Source organism: Rhipicephalus sanguineus, chromosome 1 (assembly GCF_013339695.2).
Source record: "Rhipicephalus sanguineus isolate Rsan-2018 chromosome 1, BIME_Rsan_1.4, whole genome shotgun sequence".
Lineage (NCBI taxonomy): Eukaryota > Metazoa > Arthropoda > Arachnida > Ixodida > Ixodidae > Rhipicephalus > Rhipicephalus sanguineus.
In genome coordinates, this window is record NC_051176.1 from 248,615,863 (window position 1) to 248,643,009 (window position 27,147).

The 27,147-nt window shown below is 47.3% G+C and overlaps 1 protein-coding gene across 2 annotated transcripts; it reads right to left on the bottom strand.

Moving 5' to 3' along the window:
* On the bottom strand, window positions 1-27,147 carry LOC119382227 (putative sodium-coupled neutral amino acid transporter 7). Of its 2 annotated transcripts, none has more exons than XM_049412089.1 (9): window positions 27,050-27,147; window positions 14,785-14,915; window positions 12,600-12,798; window positions 10,790-10,901; window positions 9,056-9,151; window positions 8,883-8,940; window positions 4,641-4,903; window positions 1,261-1,457; window positions 1-243 (listed from the first exon to the last, which is right to left on the bottom strand). In XM_049412089.1, the coding sequence occupies exons 1-9, from the start codon at window positions 27,111-27,113 to the stop codon at window positions 68-70; spliced, it is 1,296 nt and encodes a 431-aa protein (XP_049268046.1). In that variant the 5' UTR covers window positions 27,114-27,147; the 3' UTR covers window positions 1-67. The 2 variants fall into 2 exon arrangements, with proteins under 2 accessions (XP_049268046.1, XP_037505869.1); XM_037649941.2 differs by having other exon boundaries at window positions 10,790-10,925.

Below are 27,147 nucleotides of genomic sequence, written 5' to 3' on the forward strand. Positions count from 1 at the left end.
CCAACGCGCACCTCCAAATTGTTATAGCGTAGATATAGCAGAGGAGAAATATGTCGACTGGTCGCTGTCAGGAGCAGAGGTGGTTGGCGTGTCCGGAGACGAGATCGACGAGCACGACATGCAGCAAAACCACGACGAATAGGACGGCCCCCACAAACACCATGAGGGCGCCGAAAAGCATGTGCCAGTGCAGGTAGGTGGTCGAGGCACCCTTCAGCTGGGTGTAGCCCAGGAGGCACATGCCTAAAAGCGGAAACAGAGCGAGGTCTGTCGTCAGAGCAGGCACAGGGCCTACGAAGGGACGTGTAGCAAAACGGAAGATAACCATGCACTGCATACATTGCACTATAGGGAACAGGTGGAGGAGAGAACTCCTGCAAGGAATGAAACTTAGCCTAAGCACTGCATCGAAAAGACGAACCAATCTGTGTAAATGAGTTTTTTTTTTTTTGCTTTCTTTCTAGGGGCAGGGGGTGGGGGTCAATACACGGAGCGCCACTTTATTTCGCCGGATACTGAGTTACGGAAATACAAAGAGATCCTGTAGTCTCGGCGTTCCTACAGCAACTTGATACGGCTTGCGTATTGCGTAGCCTCAATTCCCCAGTTTCAGCGCGAGTCCTCATCTACAAATGCTTATCGCCTGTCTTCGTTGCGAACAATTTTTACACTGAATTGCTCTTAATAATAATAATAATTGTTGGGGTTTAACGTCCCAAACCCACGATATGCTTATGAGAGACGCCGTAGTGGAGGGCTCCGGAAATTTTGACCACCTGGGGTTTTTTGACGTGCACTTAAACCTAGGTACACGGACCTCTAGCATTTCCGCCTCCATCGAAAATGCGGCCGCCGCGGCTGGGTTTCGATCCCGCGACCTGCGGGCCAGCAGTCGAGCACCTTAACCACTAGACCACCGAGGCGGGTTGCAATGCTCTTCTTTGAGTTTTCCAGGAAAAGAAAATACACGCGGAATATACATGTGCGGTTCGCAAAGCTTCTGCCATTCACGAAGATTACAGTGTACAATAATACGGACTTAAATTCCGATGTACCTACATTAAAGGAGAGAGAGAGGGGGGGGGGGGGGGGGGGGGGCTATGTCTCTGCTCTGTGGCACAAAGTAAGCTCATTTTGGGTTTGGGCAATATTCGTGACTCGAGACTCGTTAGCATAATGGATAACTGTATCGCCACGACCCAACAGCTACAGCGCTGCATCTTTTTCTTCGCGGCAAGTCATTGCATGGCCCGGGCGTACCGGGAAACACAAATACGTTGAGCGCGGCCAGGCATCCAAGGAACTTGATGGCCACACCGATGTCCAAAGGCAATATGGCTACACCCACGGTGCTGGCGAACCAGGCGAGGCTGAGCTTCGTCTTGCGGGCGTGCATTTCCTTCCGGTTTTCGGGTGGACCTCCGCGCAGCTCCAGGTACAACTCCTCGATTGCATCCCTGGAAGGAATATTGCGCAAAACGTCATTCGTTGGCTTTATTCAAACAATACGGTAACCAGTATTCACGCGTCTCTGTAATACTTCCCGTTAGGGCACCGCTGTACATAATGAGGCCACATTTGATCGTATGGTAGAAAAATGCTGCGGGAAGCTAAATTCACGCACATATTCTTAACGTAGGCGATGCTTGTTATCACAATTAGAACGGTACGAAGTTGATACTTGCGGAAGGCGCTTGTCTGAAACAACTTCGCAGTGTGGCAATGACTTTTATGCCAGGTCTGCTTCAAATTCTACCCCCGCACGTTGTATACGTATAGCGGGGAGGGGGAGGTAACAAAACACTCACCCCATCGAAATTTTACACTTTGTGTGCATATATATGAGCATACATATAGGAAGGGCAGATTCCCCCCCTCCCCCCTTCTCGAAATAAAATCCTGGCTGTGCTGGTTGCTGATTACGCGCTTCAAAGAATTGTTTTTCTACCTTGCACGCGATACAACGCAGGAAAACGAATTTCTAGGCTTAACTATATTGTAATATTCCGAGAACTGAATTCAGGTAACCGTCAAGTTTTCCTCCGGAGACAAATATTATAAGAGCACGCAGATGCTTACCATATTCCTTCAGTGCATGTATTGCATTTTGGAAACCTGCGGACAACTGTAGGTGTCGCAAATGAACGTGCCAACAACCGTAGGTTATACTGAATACAAGTAACTTTTATAGAGCGTGTTTGGTTGAGATATCCCATACTCTTCAAGTGAAGCATAAAAAAAATGTTCCAGAAATGAGATTACGCTTTGTTGTTAACGTTATTACTACACGTTTTTACCGAGCCAGGTCATGTAAACCAGTTTGGAAGACACTTTTCACAGAGAATCGATAGACGGAGGGGAAAGGGTAATAAAGGGCCCTTTGTTCGACTGTTGCATGATATGTATTTTTAAAGCAAGTTGCGAATATATTACATAGCGAAAGTGGAATAAATGAAACGAGAGAATAAATGAAACGAGTGAGTCAATGTAGTGGTTTATGTTGGCGCCAGCTAGTTTCTACATATAGAAACATGTACGGAAACCTTCAACCAAACGGCGCAGCCAGCATCAGCTTACTAACACCACGAAGTGAATATAGAACGCCCCTTTCCTTTAGCACTTCCATTTAAATGAAAAACCATTGGTAATATCGCGTCTACTTTCAATATGTTAATTTCCTGTTCTCTTTCTGTTTATACATGCTGCAAACACATCTATACTCCATCTCAGAAGTTCCCTTCAGCACTATGGAGGCTACAGGGCCCCTTAGCCAATAGGGAGGACGAAAATCTCTCGCGATGTATTCATCCGCGCCGCGTTGTCTGCTCAGCGTCCCCATGGCGTCTGTGCGCCCGCGTTGTGCGTGTAAAGCGAACGGATGGCAAAAAAAAAAAAAAAGAACATGGCTGAACTCACGGACGCTGATGCCGTCCGCCTGGAATTTATCACGTCGTCGTCGTGCGCTTTGTGGCCCGTAAGTTCCAAACTGACGCTTGTATTTGCTTTAGATTCATGTCCTGACGCTTCGACAGCAATGTGTTATTCGTGACTATATTGCGCTATTTTCATGAACCGTTATCAAATTCTCGGCACGTTAGGCTTAGCAGGCGTGGCTAAACAAAAGGCTGATCTCACCAATGACGACCAAATGTGCCTGCTGCTTTGTCCTCGTCATGAGATGGCGCAAAGCGATGGCTCATTTCGCCATTTATTTCTTGCTGTCAGCGCTGTGGGCAAGCAACAAGCAAAACTTCGGATCGAAGCGGGTGGTCGTGTTTGCATGGGCGCTGCCATGTTGATTTGTAACCACAGTTACCGGCGGTTACTGATACAACAATTAAAGAAATCCGATGTAAATGCGATGAAGAATAAACATATCACTCAATGGTGCGATGTAACACGTGCTAAACAAGCGCAAATGTCTCAACCCTGCGAATTGTAAGGAAATTATATCTGGAACTATATTTTGCAGCGCAAGCATGTCGCTTGCTTACACCCCGTAGCTTTGGTAGTGCTGAACGGAGAGATAAAGTATAGTCTTTTCTATTATTATTATTTTTATCAGCCGTGGGCTGTTAACAGCACAGAGCTATTTTTGTCAGCTCTGGCCATTGTTTAGGGCCATTTATGTGTAATGTATTCATCTGCTCTTTCGGGTATTTTTATAACAAATGGTGAAAACATGCTTATACAATTTCCTGCTTTATCCCTTGTTAACAGTTAATAGAAAATGCTCATACGCACGGTATGGAGAAATGAGCCTCAGCGCACAACGGACGCATGTTTGCGAGCCAAGCTGCTCGCGTGCCGCAATTTGACGCCAGTTTGGGGGAAGATGGAGCCTTGAAGTGATAAGAAATCTTCGAACAGGGAATGCGACTGTGACCAACGTGTCAATAATTAAGGGTGCACTTGCTTTAGTCACTGGTTGTCCCACTGTGGGAACATTGGCTGCAGCCACATTTCCTATGAGAGAATTCCTCATCAATACACGGTTAGTGGCACTTTCCTATGCCAGCCAAGAATCCGTTCGTGAAACAACGGCACAATAATTACGAAGAAGGCAAAACACCAAGTTACGTTCGTTATGGTTGCCCTAATCGTATATGATATGCTTCCTCGATATCCTTGATCTATTGGAAAATATTTTAACTGCACCTGCAAACGAATACTAGGATGACGACTGACGCCTTACTCTTCACCATGTCTCTAAATTGATATCCAATTCGGCTAACATATTACAAATCCACACTCCCTTACATGTAAGGGTAATGCAACATGTCTTCGGCCGCTATTTTAACTCTTTTTGTAACATTTAGCTCAAACCAGGGGTCGGCAACCTGCGGCCCGCAAGGCAGTATTATGCGGCCCCCAGCACGACGCCAAAGCCAGCCCCCTCCCCGCCCTCCTCCCCTTAAAAAGAGGCAGAAGTTAGGGGGAAAGGGAAGCTCGCGATGAAAAATTCGTAAACAGGGTGTGTGTGCTGGAGCCGACGTTTCGACAAGCGGACTTGCCTTCTTTAAGGCTGCAACCTAGTGATATGCGTGCTGAAAATAAACATAATTTCTATTCCAGTGACCTTAGGCGCGCATCTGCAATGCACAGCATATCAGGAGAGCCACTGGGTGGCGAACGACAACCTTGCACAAAGCGCCGGCAGCGGGTAGGTGACGGCCATCTTGAAGATGAGCGCCAGCAGGCCGATGAGCACCCAAGCCTGTGTGGCGTCGAACATCTCCATGATATCAGGCCGCACGGATGCACCGTAGGTCAGGTAGCCGAAGCAGCCCACCGTGGAGTAGATGACGAAGAGGATGGCCGTGCAGATTGCGATCGCCTGAGCCATGTTCCACATCGAGCGCTGGCGCATGGCTGCGTAGGCTGAAATCACCACCTCGTGGCTCTGCAAAGCGTCCCAACATAGAGTCACTGGAAAATCAGAGTACCGCAAAGGTAGGCTGCACGCGGGCAACATTGGGTGGCGGCGGCCATGTCCCTTCCAGACCGTCCGGCGAGTTGCTAGCGTGTGTTGAGAAGTGACCGATCTTTTAGCCTAAGTGCCGTGTTACGCTCGCCAGAACGGCATTATGTGTGTGTGTTTCTTCAAGAGGATATTAGAAGTGATTTCGAGTCATCGACAGGTATGGATCGACTGCGCGGTTAGCGGTGTAACTAATGAAACGTACGGCGAATGTTGCCATGTGCTCGCGAACTCTCTTCATGGCTTCATCGGTCTCTTTTCGTGTCACGCCCGGGCGTGTTCGCTAGGTCCGGGGCTGTAAACATAGTTGCACTAGCGCAGTGACATCGTGCGAGATGCCATTTACTTCGGCATTTGGTGAATCTTGACTCTTTTCGCTAGCTTTGCAGTCTGTGTTCAGGTTCACTGCACTCGAGAACGTTATCGAACATAGAGAACATTCAACATTGCCTCCTTCGACTGATCGCTGAAGCATAGCTTGCTTGCGCACCGTGCTTGCTGTTCAACTGGTTGATATGTGTAATAGAAGTTGTGTGTGTACGGTAATTGGAAGTTGTGCGCGACGTCTTGATTCGGAACGCCAGCAGCCGAACGCACGGGTGAATCGGCGTGCGGTAGGTAAGGTGCATCTTATCTTGCGATGCGTAGAAGGCCATCAAAAATGATTGAGATCACTACTTAATTATTTCATTTCCTATTTCTTGTCTCCTTAATATTCTCAACGTTGCAATGAATTTGCAAATATTTCGCTCTGTTCCGACAAACAGTTTTTTTTTTTTTTTGGCGTTGCCAGCGCGTAAACAGCTGGGGTTCGGTTTCTGCACTTCTGCACTTTTTTTTTTCATAATGCGCTCTTATTAAAACTTCCTCGGCACGGTGCTTTATGTTCTTTTGATCAGAAATAGCGCATCCCGGAATTTTTAAAGCGCATGCTACTGCAACACAGTATGTATATAGACCTATAGGGCTCGCATAAAATCGATCGACTCCCTCAATGCGTGGAATCTGCGTTTTTTTTTTTTTTTTGCTGTGACCATTTCTCACCAACTATACAGTATTTTAAGCGTACGGTCGGCGCAATGCAGCATTAGCAGCATTTTTTTTGCAACAAATTTAAAGAATACGCTTGATAAGGTTGCCTTATACCAAGTTTATCAACAGATTTCCACGCTTCTGTTTTGTGCAATGCTAAATGATCATGCCACAATTGCCTTCAAGGTATACCAGTAAACAGTTATTATTTTAATAAATCTTCGATTTCGCTCTCGTGCGTGACACGCGCATAACTCGGATAGCATGCCTAATCTGTTCAACAGATCGAGATATAAACAGCCGAGCAAATAGAAGGGTATGTAGTTTTCAATATCGCTGACCATAGCGAACCGAAAAAGTGAAGTATCCTGTCGCATAAGGTTTTTTCAGCAAACTTAGTGTAGTTCACTGCAGAAAGGAGTGTTATTCGAGGGGGGCGAATTCGTTAAGGCCAACTATGTAGCCACGTAGAACGGCGCTCTTTGACATAAATTTTTCCCACACGGCAAACGAGATTCCCAGAGTAGCTCATCAGTAACATTCGATTGATGGTGAGCTACTCTCTTCTGGCATCTGCATGCAGTGGCGTAGCCAGGGGGTGGCACACCGGGCCCGTGCCCCCCCCCCCCAAATTTTTTTTCCCCGTGGCATACATAGCACGAAATGACACTCGACCATATCTGCCTGCCAGGCCCCCACTTCAGATCGAGGAGGTGCCCCCCCCCCCCCCCCGAAAAAAATGTCTGCTTACGCCCCCGTCTGCATGACGCGTTTAAAAAAGCGACGAAGTACTTCCGGGGACCGTGGTACTGATAAATGTCTGGCCACACTCTGCATTGAACGCGCCTGCACCCAAAGCGCTTGGAAGGGATATGGCGGCGAAAGGTCACGTGATGCGAGTAAGCCAATCGCGTCGGCGGCGGCGCGCGGAAAACAGATGCGATACTCTGAAATTTTTCCAGTGACTCTATCCCAACAGCTTTCGTCTTTAATTGGGCGCGTGGGCACACACTTTATGCTCCTAAACAAATAGGATGAAAGTAAGATACTCAATATCATGATCTCTGATTTACAGCGCAGACGAAAAACAGGGACGACGATAAAAGTCAGTAAACCTAAGATCGGGAATTCCCAAGAAGTCTAGTCGACCGCCCTAACTCAATATCACTCCTTTTTCTTCCTTTCGTTACCTCTCGCATCAGAGGCAACCTTCAGTTTACCTTTACTATACGTTTATTTACCTGTGTTGCTCACACAGTAAATAAAGGTACGAAGCTATAATCAACGCACACTAAATAGCACCGTAACTAACAGAGTCCGCGCATGGTGCAATCGGGACCGAATTAGAGGTAGCAGGCAGCATTCAAAAAGAAAAGGACGTCTCAAAACAAAACAAGAAGCCTGACAGGAGCCTTTGGAAGGCCTTGTTGGCATACTACAATATTTCTGTCACATCAAAACACCTCTGGAGCCTGGAGAGCGGGAAGCAGATTACTTCGGTATCTTTTGTCTCTACATGGGTTTGGCGGTACAAAAAAATCCGGAGTTGGCCACAACTGCGTGCTGCATAAACATATCGTGGTTTTGGGACGTAAAACCCGAGATTTTCTATCCATGGGTTTGGAGCGCTGTATCGGCCAACCGTGTCATATAATGAAGCTGTTTTTGTTAGTTTCACTCACATGCAGTCTGGACCGATCGATATGAGAGGTCTTCTGAGGAAACACTTGTTCAGTAATTAAATACTGTATACACCAGTTTGAATTTAGAGCGACGACCTACATGACTAATCGACATCAGGTGTCGTGTCAGCCACCTGTTACTCGCAACGTAGCTGCAGTGAGCCGTAACCTAGTCGATATGTGGAAGTTATGTCGACTGTCACTAGGAATACTAATGATGTGCTTCTTTTTCAGAAAATAAAAGACGAGAGTTTTTGAAATGCATAAGACATGTATGGAAGTTGATAAAATAAGAAAGCAGCCTGGAGTTAGGTATAAGCCGCACGCTGTTCATACAGCCAGGAGTTGCCACAGCGTGGACTTGTATATGTGCACCTCCTTACCTCATAATCGCCATTCATGGCTTTCTTTCTTCCCCGCCCTCCTTCCCTCGTGGAGAGGCCAGGGCAAACTGTAGCCGAGGCCGACCTCGAATAAACTACTCTCTCTCCATCTCTCCACATCGGCACCTTTTCGGTAGTTTCCGCATCCTGATAACTTTTGGGAATAGTGATACGGCAGTATCTCTATCGATGTTGGGCATGAACGCCACAGAATGTCTGCGGCGTTCATGCACTTTTTTTCTCAAGTACTTCATAAGGCATGCAAAACAGAGCCTGAAGGGGCCCTGCAACACTTTTCCAAGTAATCATAGAATTGCTTCCTTCAAGGAGTTTATTGCCTCACGAATAGACTGCCGCAAAAATATTTAGAATCCGTCAAGTACGAGCGGAGTTACAGGTCGTACCAGCGAGCACGCTGAAAGCTACGTACACTCGTCAGCGCGCGTCATGACCTTGAGCACTTTTCTTTTTCTTCGAACGATGCTCAAATCAGCAAATGGCCGTGGTCTTTGGGTTTATGGCATCATACGTCGAGAGAAGAGCGGGCGATCTCTAGATGAGTTTGAGAATTAAGTGTAAATCCCTGCCCGCGTGCTGCGCTATAATGTTCGGCTCGCAAGTTCGATCGGCAGCATTTTCTGACAATGCTCAAAAAAGTGTTGAAGATTCCCTTAAAAAAAATATGAAAGCGCGTGTGCACTAGCAAGAGACGACATCAACTCTTGCGGCACCATCTTGCAGTACACGTTCGACAAAAGAATCTTGGTAACAGTCCACCAGCGCTAACTTGCAACAATGACTCACCTGGTAGGCGAAGCAAAACACGGGAGTGCTGAGAAAAACGTCACGTACGCTTGTTGGCCTGAAGAACGAAAGAGGTGTATGAGTTGAGTATTCATTTACCCCACACGAAAAAAAAAGTGCGATAGTGAGGGGTGTCTGCAAAAAAAAAAAAAAAATGTTCCCCGAGTACGTACCACACCTTGATGTACAAATCGTCCGGCCGAGGTTCGGTGAAGTACGCGATGCCCGTCAAGACGCAAGGGTAGAGCACGGCCACTAAGCCCAGGCTGCTGTAATGTGTAGCGCAGTTGTTATAGAAAGTGCAACCGCGCGCGAGGATACCGATGGCAGAGGCGCACAGCACGAAAATTATCGAGTGCGTCACGTGAACTAAATGTTGTACTAGATTCTGCGCTTACAGGAATCCGATCGTCGGGTCCATTTAAATGCTAGGAGGTGGTTCAGTCAACTTGCCTACAAGACACGCCCTCAGCCCTCATGCAGACACGCATGTAAACATGGTCGTGTGTACACACTGGGTCAGCTCGATATGAGACTCGTGAGAGGAAACGTGGAATTTGTTTTTAAGCAACGATTACTCGGGATGTGCGAATTCGAATCTGACGTGTTAACTTGTAAGAACAAGCTCTTTTTGTTTACAATTGCCTTAGCAAACGATCTTATGCCGGGTATTTTTGTATCGCCGTTCGCACCCTTGCGAGCGTTTAAGAGTTGGAGCCCGGGAAGGTGAGTAAACATCCATTTAGGAGGCATTTACAGCTCACTAATGTTGACGCAGCACACTGCCTGTCCCTTTTCCTAAACATGTGTGCGCTGTAAACACCTTCTAAATGAATACCTTGAAACCAATATATGTGTGTCCTTTTATATCGCTCGATATAGGATATAAAAAAGCTAAAGAAAACACAGCTTTCCTTTTTTGCGAACTTCAGTGATGTTCAGTTTATGGATTGAAAGATAATTATTTCCTGCTTGACACAAGGGTGTTTGCTACACGCCATTTTAACAATTCTCAAGAATACAGGAAACAAAATTTGAAACTAACTGTAAGAATTACGTTAGAGAGTGCGCCCTTGACATTTGAAAATCTTTGATGCGATATTTTCACGAATTGCACCTCGAAGGGAAATGACGGCGTAATTGAGCGCATCAATTCGACAGAGGCAGTCCAGAGGCTTTTCTTTTTCTTTCGTTTTTTTTTTTTTCAAGGTACGAAATTCTCATACCGGCCAAGTGTTGCTTCGTTTCTACGCAGCCGGCGTAGTGGCCATCGTTTGCTATAAAAAAACACTCGAAATCGCGAAAACATTCAGCGGCGTTGCTTCACATTTCGAAGTCACACAAAATCCAAATGCTGAGCAAACACGTGCGTGCACGCGAAACCAACTGCGCGAGAAAAAAAAATACTTCGAGATTTTCAAGTCTATTGCGAGCGATAGATCTCGTTCATAATATCATTCAAAGCGCTCTTTTGAAGTTTGGTTCAAGTTAGTTGAAACTCGTGGGGCTCCTAAGGAAAGTATACGACTATATATACTAAATTTCCCCGTTAGTTACCTCAAGCTAATACGTACAAAATGTGTAATAGCTGATAACTCTAGCACCGAATACGGTTCACTTACACCTGAAAAGAGCAACACTACGAAGATTTGCTCGCCGCATTAAATAACATGAGAGGGCACAAAGAAGTTAAAAAAGCAAAATGTGACAGCTTTTTACAGTAGGCCGCATTCAAATATGCAACGGGACATTGCTGTGCAACTTGTCTTTTTAACTGGGTTTTTAAGAGTGACCACGTTTCATTTTTCAATTGCTTGCTATATAACAACAAATAACTGACGCCCAAACACGACGCAATTGAGAATTAAAGTGCTGGAATCTCGCTTAAAAGCACAAGTCGGGCGTACCTGGCGCACTTGAGGAACTCTATGTGCTGGAGCATGCTCAGGGGCAGCACGATGGCGACAGCAGTTAGCGTGATGGTGAACTCCCGGGCCATGTACCACGTGTGGCAGAAGTCTGGTCCATGAAGCGAAGCGAACACTTGACGAAGCAGGCGGGAATATAAATGCACCATCAAGCACGCATTCACGCTGAAGAAACATATTCCGCGTAAGGCCACTTCTTCCTTTTATTTGATTCACTTCAAGGCTACAAAACTCAAGACTATATACTCTCAAGCCCCAAAGGCGTTAAAGGGGTGGTGCCATTAAATTTTGAGGCTTTTGTGGGTTTCCTCTGTATGCAAGGACATTCCACACGAAGGGTCGGACGCAGCAAACGTTTAGAATATATTTTAATTCACTTCCAAAGTGCACCTAAATGCCCATTCTCCCGACCGAAACCCATCGCTAGCGCGCCAACACTGACGCAGACCTGTAGGATGGCCAACGAAAGTTGTAGTGACGTCACACCAAGTCTGCTGTAGTAACGTGAGTGACATCCGGACCTTCGCCACTTCCGCAACGTACGTACCGGCTGTAGTGAACTAGAATATATTCTAGTTCACTATAGTACCGGCAAAGCATCGGTTGCTACATCACTCGCCGAGTTTCGATCGCTTCCTGGCTAAGTGCGTCACAGCCTTGTGTGGCCACGTGACCACGCCTCCTACACTTCTACGTCACTGCCTAACCTCGGCGCCCAGAAACCGAAACCGAAAGTTGTCTACATCAAAAGGCGATATTAAATTATTTAGCCAGAATACATGAATCTTGGTGCGTGCATCATGCTTCATGGAGCTATAGGAAACGTTTACAGCAAAGAACGCGCAAGCCACAAATTTGGTGGCACCACCCCTTTAAAAAAAGTAGTGGTTAGAGGGAAATGCGCAGGGTTCCCCTTAAGGGGAATTAAGTCAAATGATGGGGCAGACCGTGCGGCCCCCCTCTTAGGTAACTAGATGCCCCCCCCCCCCCTCTCCCTGTGCGCACGCCATGCTCCCTCCGCGCAAAATAGACTAGATAGAGGAGGAATTAAAATCGCCAGTAATTAGTCTAGGTGGTAAATTATCTTTAAAAGGGTCAGTAGGAAAGCAGCACGCAAAACAATACAAAGACAAATGCACAGACTAAAACGCGTTCTTTGGCTAGTTGCTGCATGGTTTGACAAAAATTTGGAGGCACAAAGGAAGAGGAAGGGAAAAGACGGGACTGGTGCCAGTCCCGTCTTTTTCCTTCCTGTTCCTTTGTGCCTCCAAATTCTTTGTCAAACGCACAGACTATATATGTTCGACGTATGTACCGCCAGCCATAGATCAGATCATGCTGAATAAGGGAGATAAAGCTTGGATGGCGTAAACAAGATTTTCCTTTTTATGAAGTGCTGCACGTTAAGTCTGCAAAGAGTTTGTGATGTCAGTCGCCTTCAGGGACCACTGCATGGGAAATCCCAAGATGGTTGAGTATCGCGGCACGATTTCAGTTTGATATGTTAGTTTTTCATTTTTGCGTAGATATAGTTACAGAGTATAGTATGCAGCACAACATTAAAAACGGATAGTTAGACGTTCCTGGAGGAGCCTTACAATCGCTTCATTTTTTGTTTTTTTTTGCAGTTAAAGCAATAATTTTTTTCCTCTTTTTGTACTTGGGGTGATCGGGACATCGCCCTATAGTGCCCATCCCGACATGGAGAGTATTTCAACGCCTTCACTGGTCATTTTTCGACAAAGTGTGGTTGCGTGGCGAACAGGAAAAGGAAATAGGAAATACTTACTGCGGTCGTATTGATCACCAATGATTATCAGGTAGGTTACGCAGACGCCGTAGCAGGTCAACAAGACGGACGCCGCCGACGCGTAGCGCCATTTCGACCCACACATGGACAGCAGGATGCCTTGATAAGTGCGGTCGTTTTTGACATCGGCACAAAATGCCAAGGTCAGAATAGTACCTCCGATGGAAACCACCAGGATCTAGAATTCACGGACGGCAGCGACTCAGCACGGAGACACGATGCGTGAAGTGTGGATGCAGGCTAAGCGTATAACTCAAAATAAACTATAGCATATTGACAAGTGCGCAGTTCCTGCAGCCGGCCAAAATATAGTTTTGTGTGCCCTTCGTACTTAGGTACTCGTCCTCGCATGATGAAAGGGCGCATTTATTGATGTTCCTGGGAAATGAAGAACCAAACTACTAACTGTCGTGAAGTTTACCTCGCGGCAGCAGCAATGGTGCGTAGAAATAAGAGGGAGGGCACAGGACATAGGGCCCTCAAGGAAATGGTGGCCGCCGACAAGGGGGAATAAAGCTAAGCTATACGGGGAAATCAGGTTAAATTGATTTGGTTTGTCATCATTCTTGCCAAGAACTTGGGAGTTGCGAGAGAGGCCGACTAGGCCCCATGTGTCTGCCACGTGGAATACGCGCGTCCTTCGTGCACAAAATCTTATGAAAGGGAAACAGTGTCATCGACACGTTTGTAGAAAGAAAGCTTCCTAGCTGACGAAAAATACAGCGCCTTTCCCGGGCGGTCGCTCCACTATCTGAGCTAACCAGGAGTCCACCGAATGGCATGGTGCCCCATCGCGACAAGTGGAGGATCAGTTGCGTGCCATACCTCTCCCGGTACAGAAGCCAACTCGAATAACGAAGGCGTTCGGCTTGTGTACTACATGCTAGCGGGAAAGGCCAGATTTCCCGTGAAACCGCGTGCATCACATTCTCAGGTGGCGTGCAAATGTATGTGTCAATCGGGGAGGTTTATACGCCTATAAGGCTGTACAGTACGGTCACTAGGTGGTGTTGGTACGGTCCACTGTTAAAGGGATCACTCCAATGAGCACCTTTGTTTTTGCTGGCCCTCTAGCAGCAAGTGAACAGGGAAACATTGTTCATGCACTGGACGAGTCTGTCAAAAAGAGGTAGAACTGTCAACCACCAGTATTCTTATGAAAATCTAAGTCACTGTTTTTGCAAGAGAGCGAAATCCAAACATGCCCTGCACGCAAGTGTTCCCTTTAACAGTGGACCCGTTTGTACAGCTGAATTGCAGCTCGTAAAAGACGCAGCAGTGAAGTGCTCCGGCACACTTTCGACCACCTGAAATCCTTTATTGCACTGAAAAATATCAGTGCATGGACATTACTTTATTCTGCCCCATTGCATTGGGCCTCCGCGGTAGAGTATCAAAGCCGCGAAATCGTTGCTCAGGAATAAGACGCAATGCGTTAACCAATGCCACCGCAGTGTGTAAATACAGTGGTTTAATGATATGGTAATTCTATTCGTATTTGGCTGCAACCGGGTCAGTTGAAGTGAGCGTAGCATTTATTATTGCAGTGGGGGCCCCAGCGAGTCCTCGCCGGCTAGTCCCTCAGGACTTCATTAAAGTTATTTGTCTGTCTGTCTGTCTACATACAGTAGGCATGCACGCGTCTAAGAACGAGTTGGCACTACTCTGCTAATTAACTAACGCTTCTGTCGTCGATGTTGAAAGCGTAGATATAATTATTTTATGCCAGTTTTTATGTTGGAAGCATAGCTTTACAGAAAGACGTAGATGAAGAGGTCAACACGGGTCGAACGAGGCATGTTACTGGAGCCAATGTGTCAACGAGAAAGTTAGTCTTCGCAAGGGCAATGGCTGCTCAGAGGGGGCAAATATTTAGGCAATAAACGTTTGCAACTTGTTCTGCAGTAGACCTTTTCCCCCTTGTTTGGCTCTATAACGTCCCTCCACAGCGTTTCCTGTTCGACCACTGTTTGCGACTCTTACGTATATGGCCACCGTGGAAGTTCAGTGGCTATGGCGTTGAGCTGCTGAGTTCGAGGATCCGATCCTGACCGCGGCGACCACATTTTGATGTCGTATTCAGATCGCAATTTTGGCACGCAATACCCCAAAATTTAACGGTTTAAGCTTCACCCCGCCCTATAAGGCATCCAGAAGCGCTTACCAGCTGCAAGACCGTGGCCATGAGGATGCCTCCCGCGATATTGTAGGCTGCAGGGAAATGCAGGAGTCCAGCACCGAGGGCGGCGGTTGTCATTATCAAGGCCACTGAGTAGGTTGTCATCTGGCCGACGCCTAAGGGTAGGGAAACATCGGGACAGGAATGACATGAGAGTGGAGTTTGTGCGGCGAATCGTAAGAGTTCGTTAAGGGGTATTCAGACGGGGGAGAAATGCTCGGGGGGTAAAGGCGGAGCCTTGTGACGTCAACTCGCGAGGAGAAGTCGCCACAAATGCCCCCCACTCACACGGACGGGGCGAACGGAGGGGGAGACCAGTGTTACCAGACTACTCCTGTGGCTTGTACCGCCCGTTTCACCAGCTGCTGACGACGATGACCCCAGCTACAGATGACCCCAACTGCAGACTGGACACCCACTGCCGCTCTCTGCAGGAGCAAGTGCAACAATGTGGCCAAACAAGAGCCAGAAATTCCGCCACATCCCCCACCGCCGGGGGATTGTTTGTCCTTTCGGGGAAAACGTCCCCGTCTCCTCCGAGGAGGCGCGGGGGGGTCACGCCCACTCGCTAATCCGTGACGTCGCGGTCACGTGATCCGCAACCCCCCGTCTCCCCCGAGCATTCCTCCCCCGTCTGAATACCCCTTTAAAGTGTGAACGACAAACCTATCCCCCCCCCCTAAAGGGGTATTCAGACGGGGGAGAAATGCTCGGGGGGTAAAGGCGGAGCCTAGTGACGTCAGCTCGCGAGGAGAAGTCTCCACAAATGCCCCCCACTCACACGGACGAGGCAAACGGAGGGGGAGACCAGTGTTACTAGACTACTCTGGTGGCTTGCACCACCCGTTTGACGAGCTGCAGACGACCATCCAGCTGCAGACTGGACACCCACTGCCGCTCTCTGCAGGAGCAAGTGCAACAATGTGGCCAAACAAGAGCCCGAAATTCCGCCACATCCCCCACCGCATGGGGATCGTTTGTCCTTTCGGGGAAAACGTCCCCGTCTCCTCCGAGGAGGCGCGGGGGGGTCACGCCCACTCGCTAATCCGTGACGTCGCGGTCACGTGATACGCAACCCCCCCGTCTCCCCCGAGCATTCCTCCCCCGTCTGAATACCCCTTAAAGACACACCACCAAAGAACATCACATCCTTTATGCCTGCAGCAGTCACTATACAGCTCCCAGAGACAACAGCTCTCAGCAGCGTTAGCGCGCCTCGATGACCGGCCGCTTTCCGAGCAACCAATTTCGCAGTGCCGGAACGTTCGAGCTTCCAAGTTCCAACCAGAAAGCGACGAAGACGCCGCTGAAGTTTCTGCGGTCAACCGGCCTCGCTGAACGACTATGACACTCCCATTCTTGAGTGTGTGTGTGCGTTTTTTTTTTCCTTTGTACTTTTTAACCCTTTCTCTTTTTTTCCCCTTCCTTGCCTTTCTGTCCCATCCCATAGGTTTTACTACCTTCACGGCACCCCTTAACAAGCCAGCAGCTAGTCAAGCTCCTAAATTTAGCCGGTACTTACCAGGGAGGCTTTCTCAGTGTTTTTAACTAGGTAACTACAAAGCCATCTATGTTGCCAGACGCTTCCTAGATGACGCAGTAATTATGCCGTAATCTTGACAGTCATGCAAAATTTATACAAACTTTAATTTTCTTAATTACATTGGAATAACAGTTTCGTGCTACGTGGCGAGACAGATATATGCAAATAGAAGGGCACAAGATAATGGGTAGAAAACGTCAAGTATTCTAAATTCTATGGCTGCTAACCACGCCGTTTAGGATCACTTCTTCAAGGAATAGATCGCTGCCCAATATCTTCATTTCAGTTGCCTTCTATTTCAGATATACCGTCTTGGAGTGAAAGAAGGACAGTATACTGTTGCGCAAAACTCGAAAAGAAACACTAAGAGGCAGTGTCACAAACGAGCGCCCATAAAGCGCGCGCGCGGCCGCTTTCAAACGGCTGCGAGACAGAACGGCGCGAGCCGCTCGCCCAAGAAGCACGAACGACGAAAAAAAAATTACAGCATATCCATGGGTGAATGATGAAGAGCTTGGGCGAAGCTCCTGAAGCAATCATGGTCTCGGGATTCGCTTCTCGTTGAGCCCGTTTCGCAGCGGCGTCCTTGGCGCGCATAGGCGTGCGCACAGGGGGGCAGGGGGGGGCGGCCGCCCCCCCCTAATCACTTAAGAGGGGGGCGCAAAATCTGCCCCGTACATTGACTTAGTAGGGTGGGGGGCGCTGCGATGAACCTTCGCCCCCCCCCCCCCTAATGGGGAACCCTGCGCACGCCTATGTTGGCGCGCACTGTCACGGGATCCGCCTGGCTGTCGCCGAGCGAGCGCCCGCCGCTGCGCATCGTCCATGCTCTGTGAACGATCCGACACGTACGGCGACGATCCAGGAGAATGAGAGAGGCGCTCGCTCCCCGCGCAGGCCGCGCAGCAGGCAATCGGAGAGCAGCGGCACTTCCAGCGCCATCTAGTGACACAAGCGCCATATTGCACGCAATTCTATTGTACCAACGCCATCTAGGAAATGAGACGAGAAATGGTGATGACGACACAGATAGAGTCACTGGAAAATCAGAGTACCGCAAAGGTAGGCTGCACGCGGGCAACATTGGGTGGCGGCGGCCATGTCCCTTCCAGACCGTCCGGCGCGTTGCTAGCGTGTGTTGAGAAGTGACCGATCTTTTAGCCTCAGTGCCGTGTTACGCTCTGCAGAACGGCATTATGTGTGTGTGTTTCTTCAAGAGGATATTAGGAGTGATTTCGAGTCATCGACAGGTATGGATCGACTGCGCGGTTAGCGGTGTAACTAATGAAACGTACGGCGAATGTTGCCATGTGCTCGCGAACTCTCTTCATGGCTTCATTAGTCTCTTTTTGTGTCACGCCCGGGTGTGTTCGCTAGGTCCGGATCTGTAAACATAGTTGCATTAGCGCATGACATCGTGCGAGATGTCATTTACTTCGACATTTGGTGAATCTTGACTGTTTGCGCTAGCTTTGCAGTCGGTGTTCAGGTTCACTGCGCTCGATAACGTTATCGAACAACATCGAGAACATTCAACATTGCGTCCTTCGACTGATCGCTGACACATAGCTTGCTTGCGCACCGTGCTTGCTGTTGAACTGGTTGATATGTGTAATAGAAGTTGTGTGTGTGTGCGGTAATTGGAAGTTGTGCGCGACGTCTTGATTCGGAACGCCAGCAGCCGAACGCACGGGCGAATCGACGTGCGGTAGGTAAGGTGCATCTTGCGATACGTAGAAAATAGGCCATCAAGAATGAATGACATCACTACTTAATTGTTTCATTTCCTATTTCTTGTCGCCTAAATACTCCTAACGTTGCAATGAATTTGCAAATATTTTGCTATGTTCCGACAAACAGTTCATTTTTTTTTTTTTTTTGGCATTGCCAGCGCGTAAACAGCTGGTGTTCGGTTTCTGCACTGCTGCACTTTTTTTTTTCATAATGCACTCTTATTAAAACTTCCTCGGCATGGTGCTTTATGTTCTTTCGATCAGAAATAGCACATCCCGGAATTTTTCAAGCGCATACTACTGCAACACAGTATGTATATAGACCTAGGGCTCGCATAAAATCGACTCCCTCAATGCGTGCGAACTGCTTTTTTCTTTTTTTGCTGTGACCATTTCTCATTACCTATACAGTATTTTAAGGGTACGCTCGGAGCAATGCAGCATTAGCAGCATTTTTTTGCAACAAATTTAAAAATACGCTTGATAACATTGCCTTATACCAAGTTTATCAACAGAGTTCCACGCTTCTGTTTTGTGCAATGTCAAATGATCATGCCACAATTGCCTTCAAAGTATATCAGTAAACAGTTAAATAAATCTTCGATTTCGCTCTCGTGCGTGACATGCTTATAACTCGGATGGCATGCGTAATCTGTTCAACAGATCGAGATATAAACAGCCGAGCAAATAAAGAGGTATGTAGTTTTCAATATCGCTGGCCATAGCGAACCGAAAAGGTGAAGTATCCTGTCGCATAAGATCTTTTCCAGCAAAGTTAGTGTAGTTCACTGCAGGAAGGAGTGTTATTCGAGGGGGGTGAATTCGTTCGGGCCCCCTATGCAGCCACGTAGAACGGCGCTCTTTGACACTAATTTTTCCCACATAGCAAACGAGATTCCCAGAGTAGCTCACCAGTAATGTTCAATTGATGGTGAGCTACTCTCTTCTGGCATCTGCATGCAGTGGCGTAGCCAGGGGGTGGCACACCGGGCCCGTGCCCCCCCCCCTCCCCCCGAAAATAATGTCTGCTTACGGCCCTGCATGCATGACGTGTTTAAAAAAAGCGACGAAGTACTTCTGGGGAGCGTGGTACTGCTAAATGTCCGGCCACGCTCTGCATTGAACGCGCCTGCACCCAAAGCGCTTGGAAGGGATATGGCGGCGAGAGGTCACGTGATGCAAGTAAGCCAATCGCGTCGGCGGCGGCGCGCGGAAAACAGATGCGATACTCTGAAATTTTTCAAGTGACTCTAGACACAGATTGTGTACAGCGCCATCTAGAATATCGTCCCTGAACTGCAGTTTGTATGTGGATGGATGGATAGATGCTATGAGCGTCCCCTTTATAACGGGGCGGTGACATGTCTGCCACCAGGCTCGAAGGAGAAAAAAAAAGAAAGAAAAAAAAACTTCCTTGTTTCATGTTGTCCTAATGCCTTATCTACATTGATTAAATCTATGTTATTATACCAAAAAATATAAATTCACGGTCCATCTCTCTGCCTCTTAAGGCAGAATGACCCCCCCCCCCCAATTATTTATTTTTGTACTTTATCTCTACTTTTCTATACGTACAACAGAAAACGTTTCTGCCACCAATACTCTAACCGTCTCTTACTTATTTCTATCGCGGGCGTGTTCAGCTTTCCATTGTTGTCCCTAAAACCCAAGGCTTCATGTAGACTCGTGCCCACACGTATACCTGGGTGAATATCGCCACATTCAATCAGTACATGTTCCATCGTTTCCTTAGTTCCCCCGCAGCATGTACATTGTTCTTCTTCGTTACTGAATCTCGCTTTATAACTACGCGTTCTAAGGCAGCCCGACCTTGCTTCAAACAGTAAAGCGCTGCCCCTTGAATTATCATAAAACCTTTCCCTCCTTATTTCGTTTTTTCCTTTTCGGTAGTTACTCAGAGCCGGCTTCTTTTCCATCGCTGTCATCCAATAAGTCCTCTCCGCCTCTCTGACCTTCCGCTTAATGCTCCTTGTTGCCATATCGCCCGCACTGCCAGCCGTATATTTACTGGTGAGCCTCCTAGTTCTTTTTCTCCACTGCGTGTCAACGCTTTTTCTATACAAATACCTGAAAACCTTCTCTGCCCATCTACTCTTCTTCATTTTCCTCAGCCTCTCTTCGGATCTCATTTTGCTCTGAGCTTCCCTCACTTCAAAGCCTGTCCATCCTATATCACCCTTTACCGCCTCATTTGTCGTCTTCCCGTGAGCGCCCAACGCGAGGCAGCGCACCGTCCTTTGATTTACATCCATTCCTGATTGCACCTCTGACTTCATGCACACCATTGAGTTCCCAAATGTAAGCCCCGGAACCATCACACCCTTCCACAGCCCTCGAAGCAACGTTACTAGATGTTGCCTCGAAGCACCTCGTACCTATTGTATCCCCATAAAGCTCTGCGCTTCATAATTGCAGCATTCCTCTTTCCCTTTGCTACCGATGCTTTCTCTTGTACCTCCATATATCTATCCCCCTCATTTACCCATACTCCGAGGTACTTGTACTCGCTTACCCTCGGTATTTTTTGGCCCTGTATTAAGACCGTATGGTCCCCGTGATCATTGAATACCATCAATCCACATTTTGTTGCACTAAATCCTAGTCCTAGAGCCTCACACTCCCTTCCGCATATATCTGCCAGTCGCTGTATATCATCTTGATTGTCCGCAAATAAGACAATATCATCAGCATAAAATAGACCTGGAAGCTTCTGCTCAACCATCGCTCCGACCTGTTTGTGTGACAAATTAAATCCAATGTTGCTACCTTCTAGCGCTTTTTCCATCCTCGCCATGTACAGCATGAATAACAGCGGGGACAAAGGACATCCCTGTCTCAGCCCCTTGCTAATTTCAACGCTGTCATTGCTACTTATTCCTTCCCATTCTATACAAACTGTATTTTCTCGGTATATTTCCCTCAAAAGCTGTACACAGTCGTCACCTATGCCCGCTTCCTTCAATATATCCCACAAAATTTCCTGATTAACGTTGCCTTACGCCCCGGTGATATCTAGATAAGCTACGTATAAGGGCCTGTTTTCTATTTTAGATATTTCTATACACTGGGTAAGAACAAACAGATTATCGTCTAACCGCCTGTCGATTCGAAATCCATTCTGAAGTTCTCCCAAAATATCATTTTGTACTTCTATTAGACAGCGTCATCTATTGCATCATACGGGAGATCCGTTTACGCCGGACAACGGAGACGTGACAAGGTTAGACTAAGAGGAGCTACGCCCCTAAAAAACAAGCATCAAAAGACGCCGACGCGCCGCATCCTCCTCACTCACTCGAGCCAGACGCAGACAACGCGATCAAACGCCCGGCAAAGCCTGGAAACATCTGGAAGAGAAGCATGACACATCACCGAGCGACGCCGCCGCGATTCGAACCTACGAGAAAGCTCTCGCCCTTTCCCCAGCCTTGGCTTTACTACACGCCGAAGAACGCTCCCTACGCTTTTAGAACCCTGCATGGGGAGAGGAGATAAAAGCGTGCGACTGGTGCGACGACGACCACTCAGTCAATATAGTGAAGAAGTCAGTGAGGGAGTGAGTCAGTCGGACGGGATATGGTGAAGTTATGCTGAGTGTGGCTCTGTTAGCCAAAGAAGACGTGTTTATGATGGTGTGCGGTCAGTCGATCGTCGATTTGGAGGAATTGGAGGACGACGCCGTGTGAGCCGTGACAAGTTACGTCGACGGAAGGGACAACCACAGACACCGCTGGAGTTGGCGTGAGTGTTTCCTTGAAGAGAAGCATTCGATTACCGTCCAAGTATTGTGGACTGGATACGCCATTGTATATTCAGGACTTTAACTGTCATTGAATAGTTGTAATGCATGCGATTGCATTTGTAGTGTGTGATCTGTTTAGTTTCCGTTGTGTTAACACCATCTGAGTTATATTGTGAAGTTGTAACTGGTACCAGCCGAGTGTGCATGTGTTTGTGATATTTGTATTGCCTTAACTGAGAATATATTTCGTTTGTGTTATCGACTCTCGGCTCTGACTCGGTATTTTGACCACAACCGGCGTTCGCTGGCGCACCAAAAGGACCAACTCTAAATTGTCCGCGCTTTCGTGGTGCGTTTTCGGAGGGCCGAGACGCCAGCCCTTGGAATCTGCCCGGCGATTGCCAACCCGATTAACGGGATCAGTGTGACAGGCAGAAAGAAGTAGGAAAGTCGGCCTCTTACTATTTCTATTGGAGTTTTGCCCTGCATTATCATATCCGTCAGTAAGTACCAACTCGCCCAAGAAAAAGTAATTGTCAAGCGAAAGCACGGTATCAAAGCAACTATATATACGTCACACACGAAACAGGTTGGATGCGACCATGTTGGTCATTTTAGTTGCGATAGTCGACGCAGGGCTGGTTTAGTGGATCTGGCTCAGGTTGATCCGAACAAGTGCAGGATTTCGCTCACTCTTTATTCGAAACTGCTTTTTTGAGACCCTGCTACAATCAGGAATAGCCCACATTTTCATGACAAATGTTTTAAAAGCGAAAGACACTTAGGCGTGCTTTACGTTCCCGTGAAACATAGCCCAGTTTCGCTTTCTGGATTTGGCTCTTTTAGAGAAGAAAAAAATTAAGGCAGCATCGCACTAGTGGTGCCAAACCTGAAGGGAGTGCGGAGCTAGGCGGCCTTCTTTGTTTCTATATTAATTTTTTGCTCTCTCTTTCTTTCTTCCTTTCATTTTTTATCATATGTGTGTTTTCTCTATGCCTTTTTCGTCTCTGTTTATTTCTTTCTCTTTCTCGTTCTTTCTATATTTCGTTCTCTTTCTTCGCTTTCTCTATTTCTTTCTCTCTATTTCTCTTTCTTTCTGTGCTGTGCTTCTTTATTTCTTTGATTCTATTTCTTTATCTTTCTGCCCTTTCTCTCTGATTCTATCTTTCTATGCTATGCTTTACTCTCTCCTCCTTTCCTTCCTCCACACCCTCAATTCCCTTTCCCACCCCCTTGCTATACTATACTATAAAAGTCTATGTGCTATGCTCTGATAGCATGGCTGGATAGCCGCTTGGTTACGACGCTCGCCTTTGGATCCTGGGTACGCGGGTTCGAATCCCGCCTCGCCAAGGGATCTTTTTCGCCTAGAATGGCTTTTTCTATTTGTTTCTATCTTTTTCTTTCTCTCTTTTTTTCTGTACTTGTTCTCTCGCTCATAAGAGTTATTGCATCCCACTCCGGACAAATTGGCGCACGTGCTCTGGGAGCGAAACAGAAGAGGAGGACGATAGCAGCCCGGCTCACGTGTTCGGGGAGCGAGCAGAAGATGAAGAAGGCCGATTATGGTAGTTTTACTGGTGACTCCGCACGGCCTGAACAATAGCTTTACAGCTCGAGAATCCAGTGTTAAAACTCCTCATTTGTCGGTCGCGTCATCTCCTAAATAGCTGTACACCATTCTAGTAAAGGGTGTTCAACATATACCTTTACAATACACATATTCATTGGTGACTGTTTCAACGTATAGCAAACCGCTTGGTCACATTTTCATGCCAGTAACTGCTCTTTTGAGGAAGTAACGCCACCTGTCCTAATCACACGACCTATAGTTGATTGGCCTTAAGAACGACCTAATTTACAACCACTGACGCTATGATCATATATTTAAGTGTGAGTAATGGTCCATCGACTATGAGATTAAGCAGTTAGCACGAAACATCCTAGTTATCAAGCATGTCATCAGCACGTGTAACGTAAAGTGATAAGATAAAGTGATAGAGAAAGCAGTATAGGAACAGCGGTAAAAAAGACCCACAAGCTGTTGACTGCATAGCTTGACATCGCAAGAGTCTATCCAGACGTTTCTGAAAGTACGCTGACTTCATATTTATTGCAACACTCCCAACTCTTGTAAACTGCGTTGGCACATACGCATATGAGCAGTAGGCTTCTATGTGTAACTCAGATGGCGTTATTTGAATTTAATTGCAAGAATAAAAATTCTAGGATATAGATTTGATTCTTAAGATGTTGAAAGACTTTCGTATAGTTCTCATTTGCGCGTTTTGATGCACAAAAAGGCGCCGGCAGGTCTAATGAATTTCTCTAGCTGACTGGCTTTGTTGCGCTTCCGCTTGCACGTGGCACAAATTCTCCGTGGAAAATTGTGCGGTGTGCGTGCATGCGTGTGTTTTGCGCTGAAGGCCATAAAGTATCTTCGTTGCGCTCAGAGCAAGGAAAATTTCGGGTTGTTGCGGTTTGTTACTGCATACTCCGGTCTGCCCGCCAACCACTGAGATGACATCGTAACCATCAGCTGTCGGCAGCGCGATGACGTTGCGGCATGCCACCGCGCTGGACGCTTTTCCGCTGCATACGTCCGACAAATGGCAGCCATGGACAGTACGCCGATGCGTTTTTTTAAAGACGATAGTCTTTCTTGGGATACTTAAAGCAGAAATTTTGGTCTGTATGTCTGTCTGTCACACGATTCAGCCCCACGGCCAAAGTTTAAGCACTTGCTGAACGCCCAGCCATCTTGAACTGGTAACGGCGTCCATACTTGTGAACATTGTCGATCAAAAAGCAAATGTTTCGCATATCTGAGGCGCAACATCAATGCGTCAGTATCAGGCGATGTGTTCCTTTATTAGAAAATACATAGATACGTAATTCGAAAGACCCTAGTGCTTTTTAGGCGACGCTGAAAAAGTGTTTCTTAGGCTGCGCTGAAAATGCGACGCTATGAGCCAGATGCGGCGATTCAGCGTAGAGGAGGAGGGCTCATGTAGTACGGCCGGCAGAAGACTATCGTCTTTCGACGACATTTGCAGTGAAGCACGCAGATACGCAGCCAAATTTTTTTCTTGTACATTTGATGTGAGTCGATCCGTCAAGTCCTTGCGTTCATTCAACCGTCCGTGGCAAAAAAAATGAAAGAAAGAAAGAGAAAAGAACGTAAGAGAAACGTGGGCCGATCCAGGAAACAGTGCAACACCCAGCCGACGAAGTTTCCCGCGTAAAGTCAGCATGGACCGAACCAAAAAATAATGAAATACAGGGACGACCCGTGGCCCGGTATTGACCTTTTTCCGAATGGATTTAAGCCCGTTATGGTGCGCGCTTGTCAGCGGACGGAACGGTGTACGGCGCAATAACGACGCATAATTACGTGTAGTATACTTTAGCAGCCATAGTCCTGCATGAGTTTACTGGGCGACTAAACACGTACAAGAGGAAACACGAGGAAGAAGTACAAGGCGCACACAAGGAGAGAAAGAGAAGACTGTCTACGCGTATATATCGGGGAACGTGGAATGTCAAATACACGACTATGTATACGTGAATGTATACGCTGTCTTTTATGCCGTATGGCAACGACAGCCTTCCCACAAGACGTGCACAAAACAGTTTCAAAAGCAGAAGAAGCAAGCCGAACGAATAATGTTATTCGTATATCTTGGATAACTTCCGTTCAGGCCTTTACGGATGTTCCGCTGTACTTTTGCCAGTCCTATTTCTAATGTCGTGATGGTTAAGACGAGCTTTGGCTGCAGCGCGTCCAAAGGAACGCTATTCTTTCTTGCCGCGCGTAGTCTGCATGATAGCGAAATCACTGCGCGCACTTCAGAAGCAAACAGAAAGGAAAGACAAGACACCGGCGCATTTCTAAGCTATACCGGGCTTTAATATCAGCGCATCCCGCAACACTTGAATTAGGTGATAAGCCTCCTATAAAAAGCAATTCATCAGGTAACTCAGACGACATGCGTTTTGGCACTCCTCGCTTCATTAGAGGGCAACATATTTCACTGCTTAATTGCACTCATTTACCAGCTAGGGTACAAAATAAAGACTGAAGTATTTAATTTGTAGATCAACCCCGCTCCTGGCAGCCAATTGCCCATCTTTGCTGTTGCTGATTTGTTCTTTACTGCTGACACCATGGTACAGTCAGTTCAACGAAAACCGTCTGGTCAGGACGATGATGACGACGTTGCGGCCACTGACAAAGTGTCAAAGAACATGCAGAAACGTTTCGGGAGTATAATACAGAAAATCGTACGAGTCCCGAAACGTCTTTGCATGTTTTTTCACCCTTGACTTGGTCAGCAACTGTAAAACCATGGTGTTTCTGTTGGTGTGCCTACGTGCTCATGGCTATTTTTGATGGATCAGACAGACACCAGGATCCGAGGTATTATATTATAGGAAGGCGCGTGCGCGAACATAACATACGGGATAGCAAGTGAATGGGATGCCTCAGTCGGCTACCGGCATTTTGACGAGACGATCTCCCTTCTTCAGTTGATTTGCCGATAAGAATAATATCTGGGGTTTAACGTCCCATAACCACGATATGATTATGAGGGACGCCGTAGTGGAGGGCGCCGGAAATTTCGACCACCTGGGGTCCTTTAACATGCACCTAAATCTAAGTACACGGGCCTCAAACAATTGATTTGCCGAACCCAAGAGCTCTCGTCAATGCGATGCCACTGGACTGAGGAGCCTCTTTCGGTTGTTCTGCCGTGTCACTGAAGGAGTGGGATACTGGGTTTGCCTAAAGGTTACAGTCAATCATGATTCATTTAGAAATAGTTAATCAGTTGGTGTATTTCAACAATTACCCATTTATAATGAACCAAAAATCCAATGGTTTGGTTAAATCAACTATACCTGGACCGTATTCTGGGACGATCGCTTTCGGCGACGCTGTCACTCTTGCCAGATTTCACGAGAATTTCACTCTTACTGGATTTTATGCATTCGGCCGCCCACGGGTCACAGCGGTATGGACTGTGTCAATTGTGTTAAGACGGCGGGCTGGAAACATTGTCGCTCATAGACGCCGACGCCCGGCGCCTATCTCGTGAAATCTCACCAAAGTAACACTGTCGCCGATAGTGATCGTCTCAGAATACGGCCCCTGTTTTCGGCTGTGCGCTTCGAAATTGCGACGGAAGAAAACATGCACGCTGCTCCTACCTTCGGTGGCATCCGAACGCGGCGCTACCTCGGCAATTCCCTTCACTGTTGGCGGCTCGCTCATTTTCGGATCACGCCGTGCGTGACCAAGGCTGGTG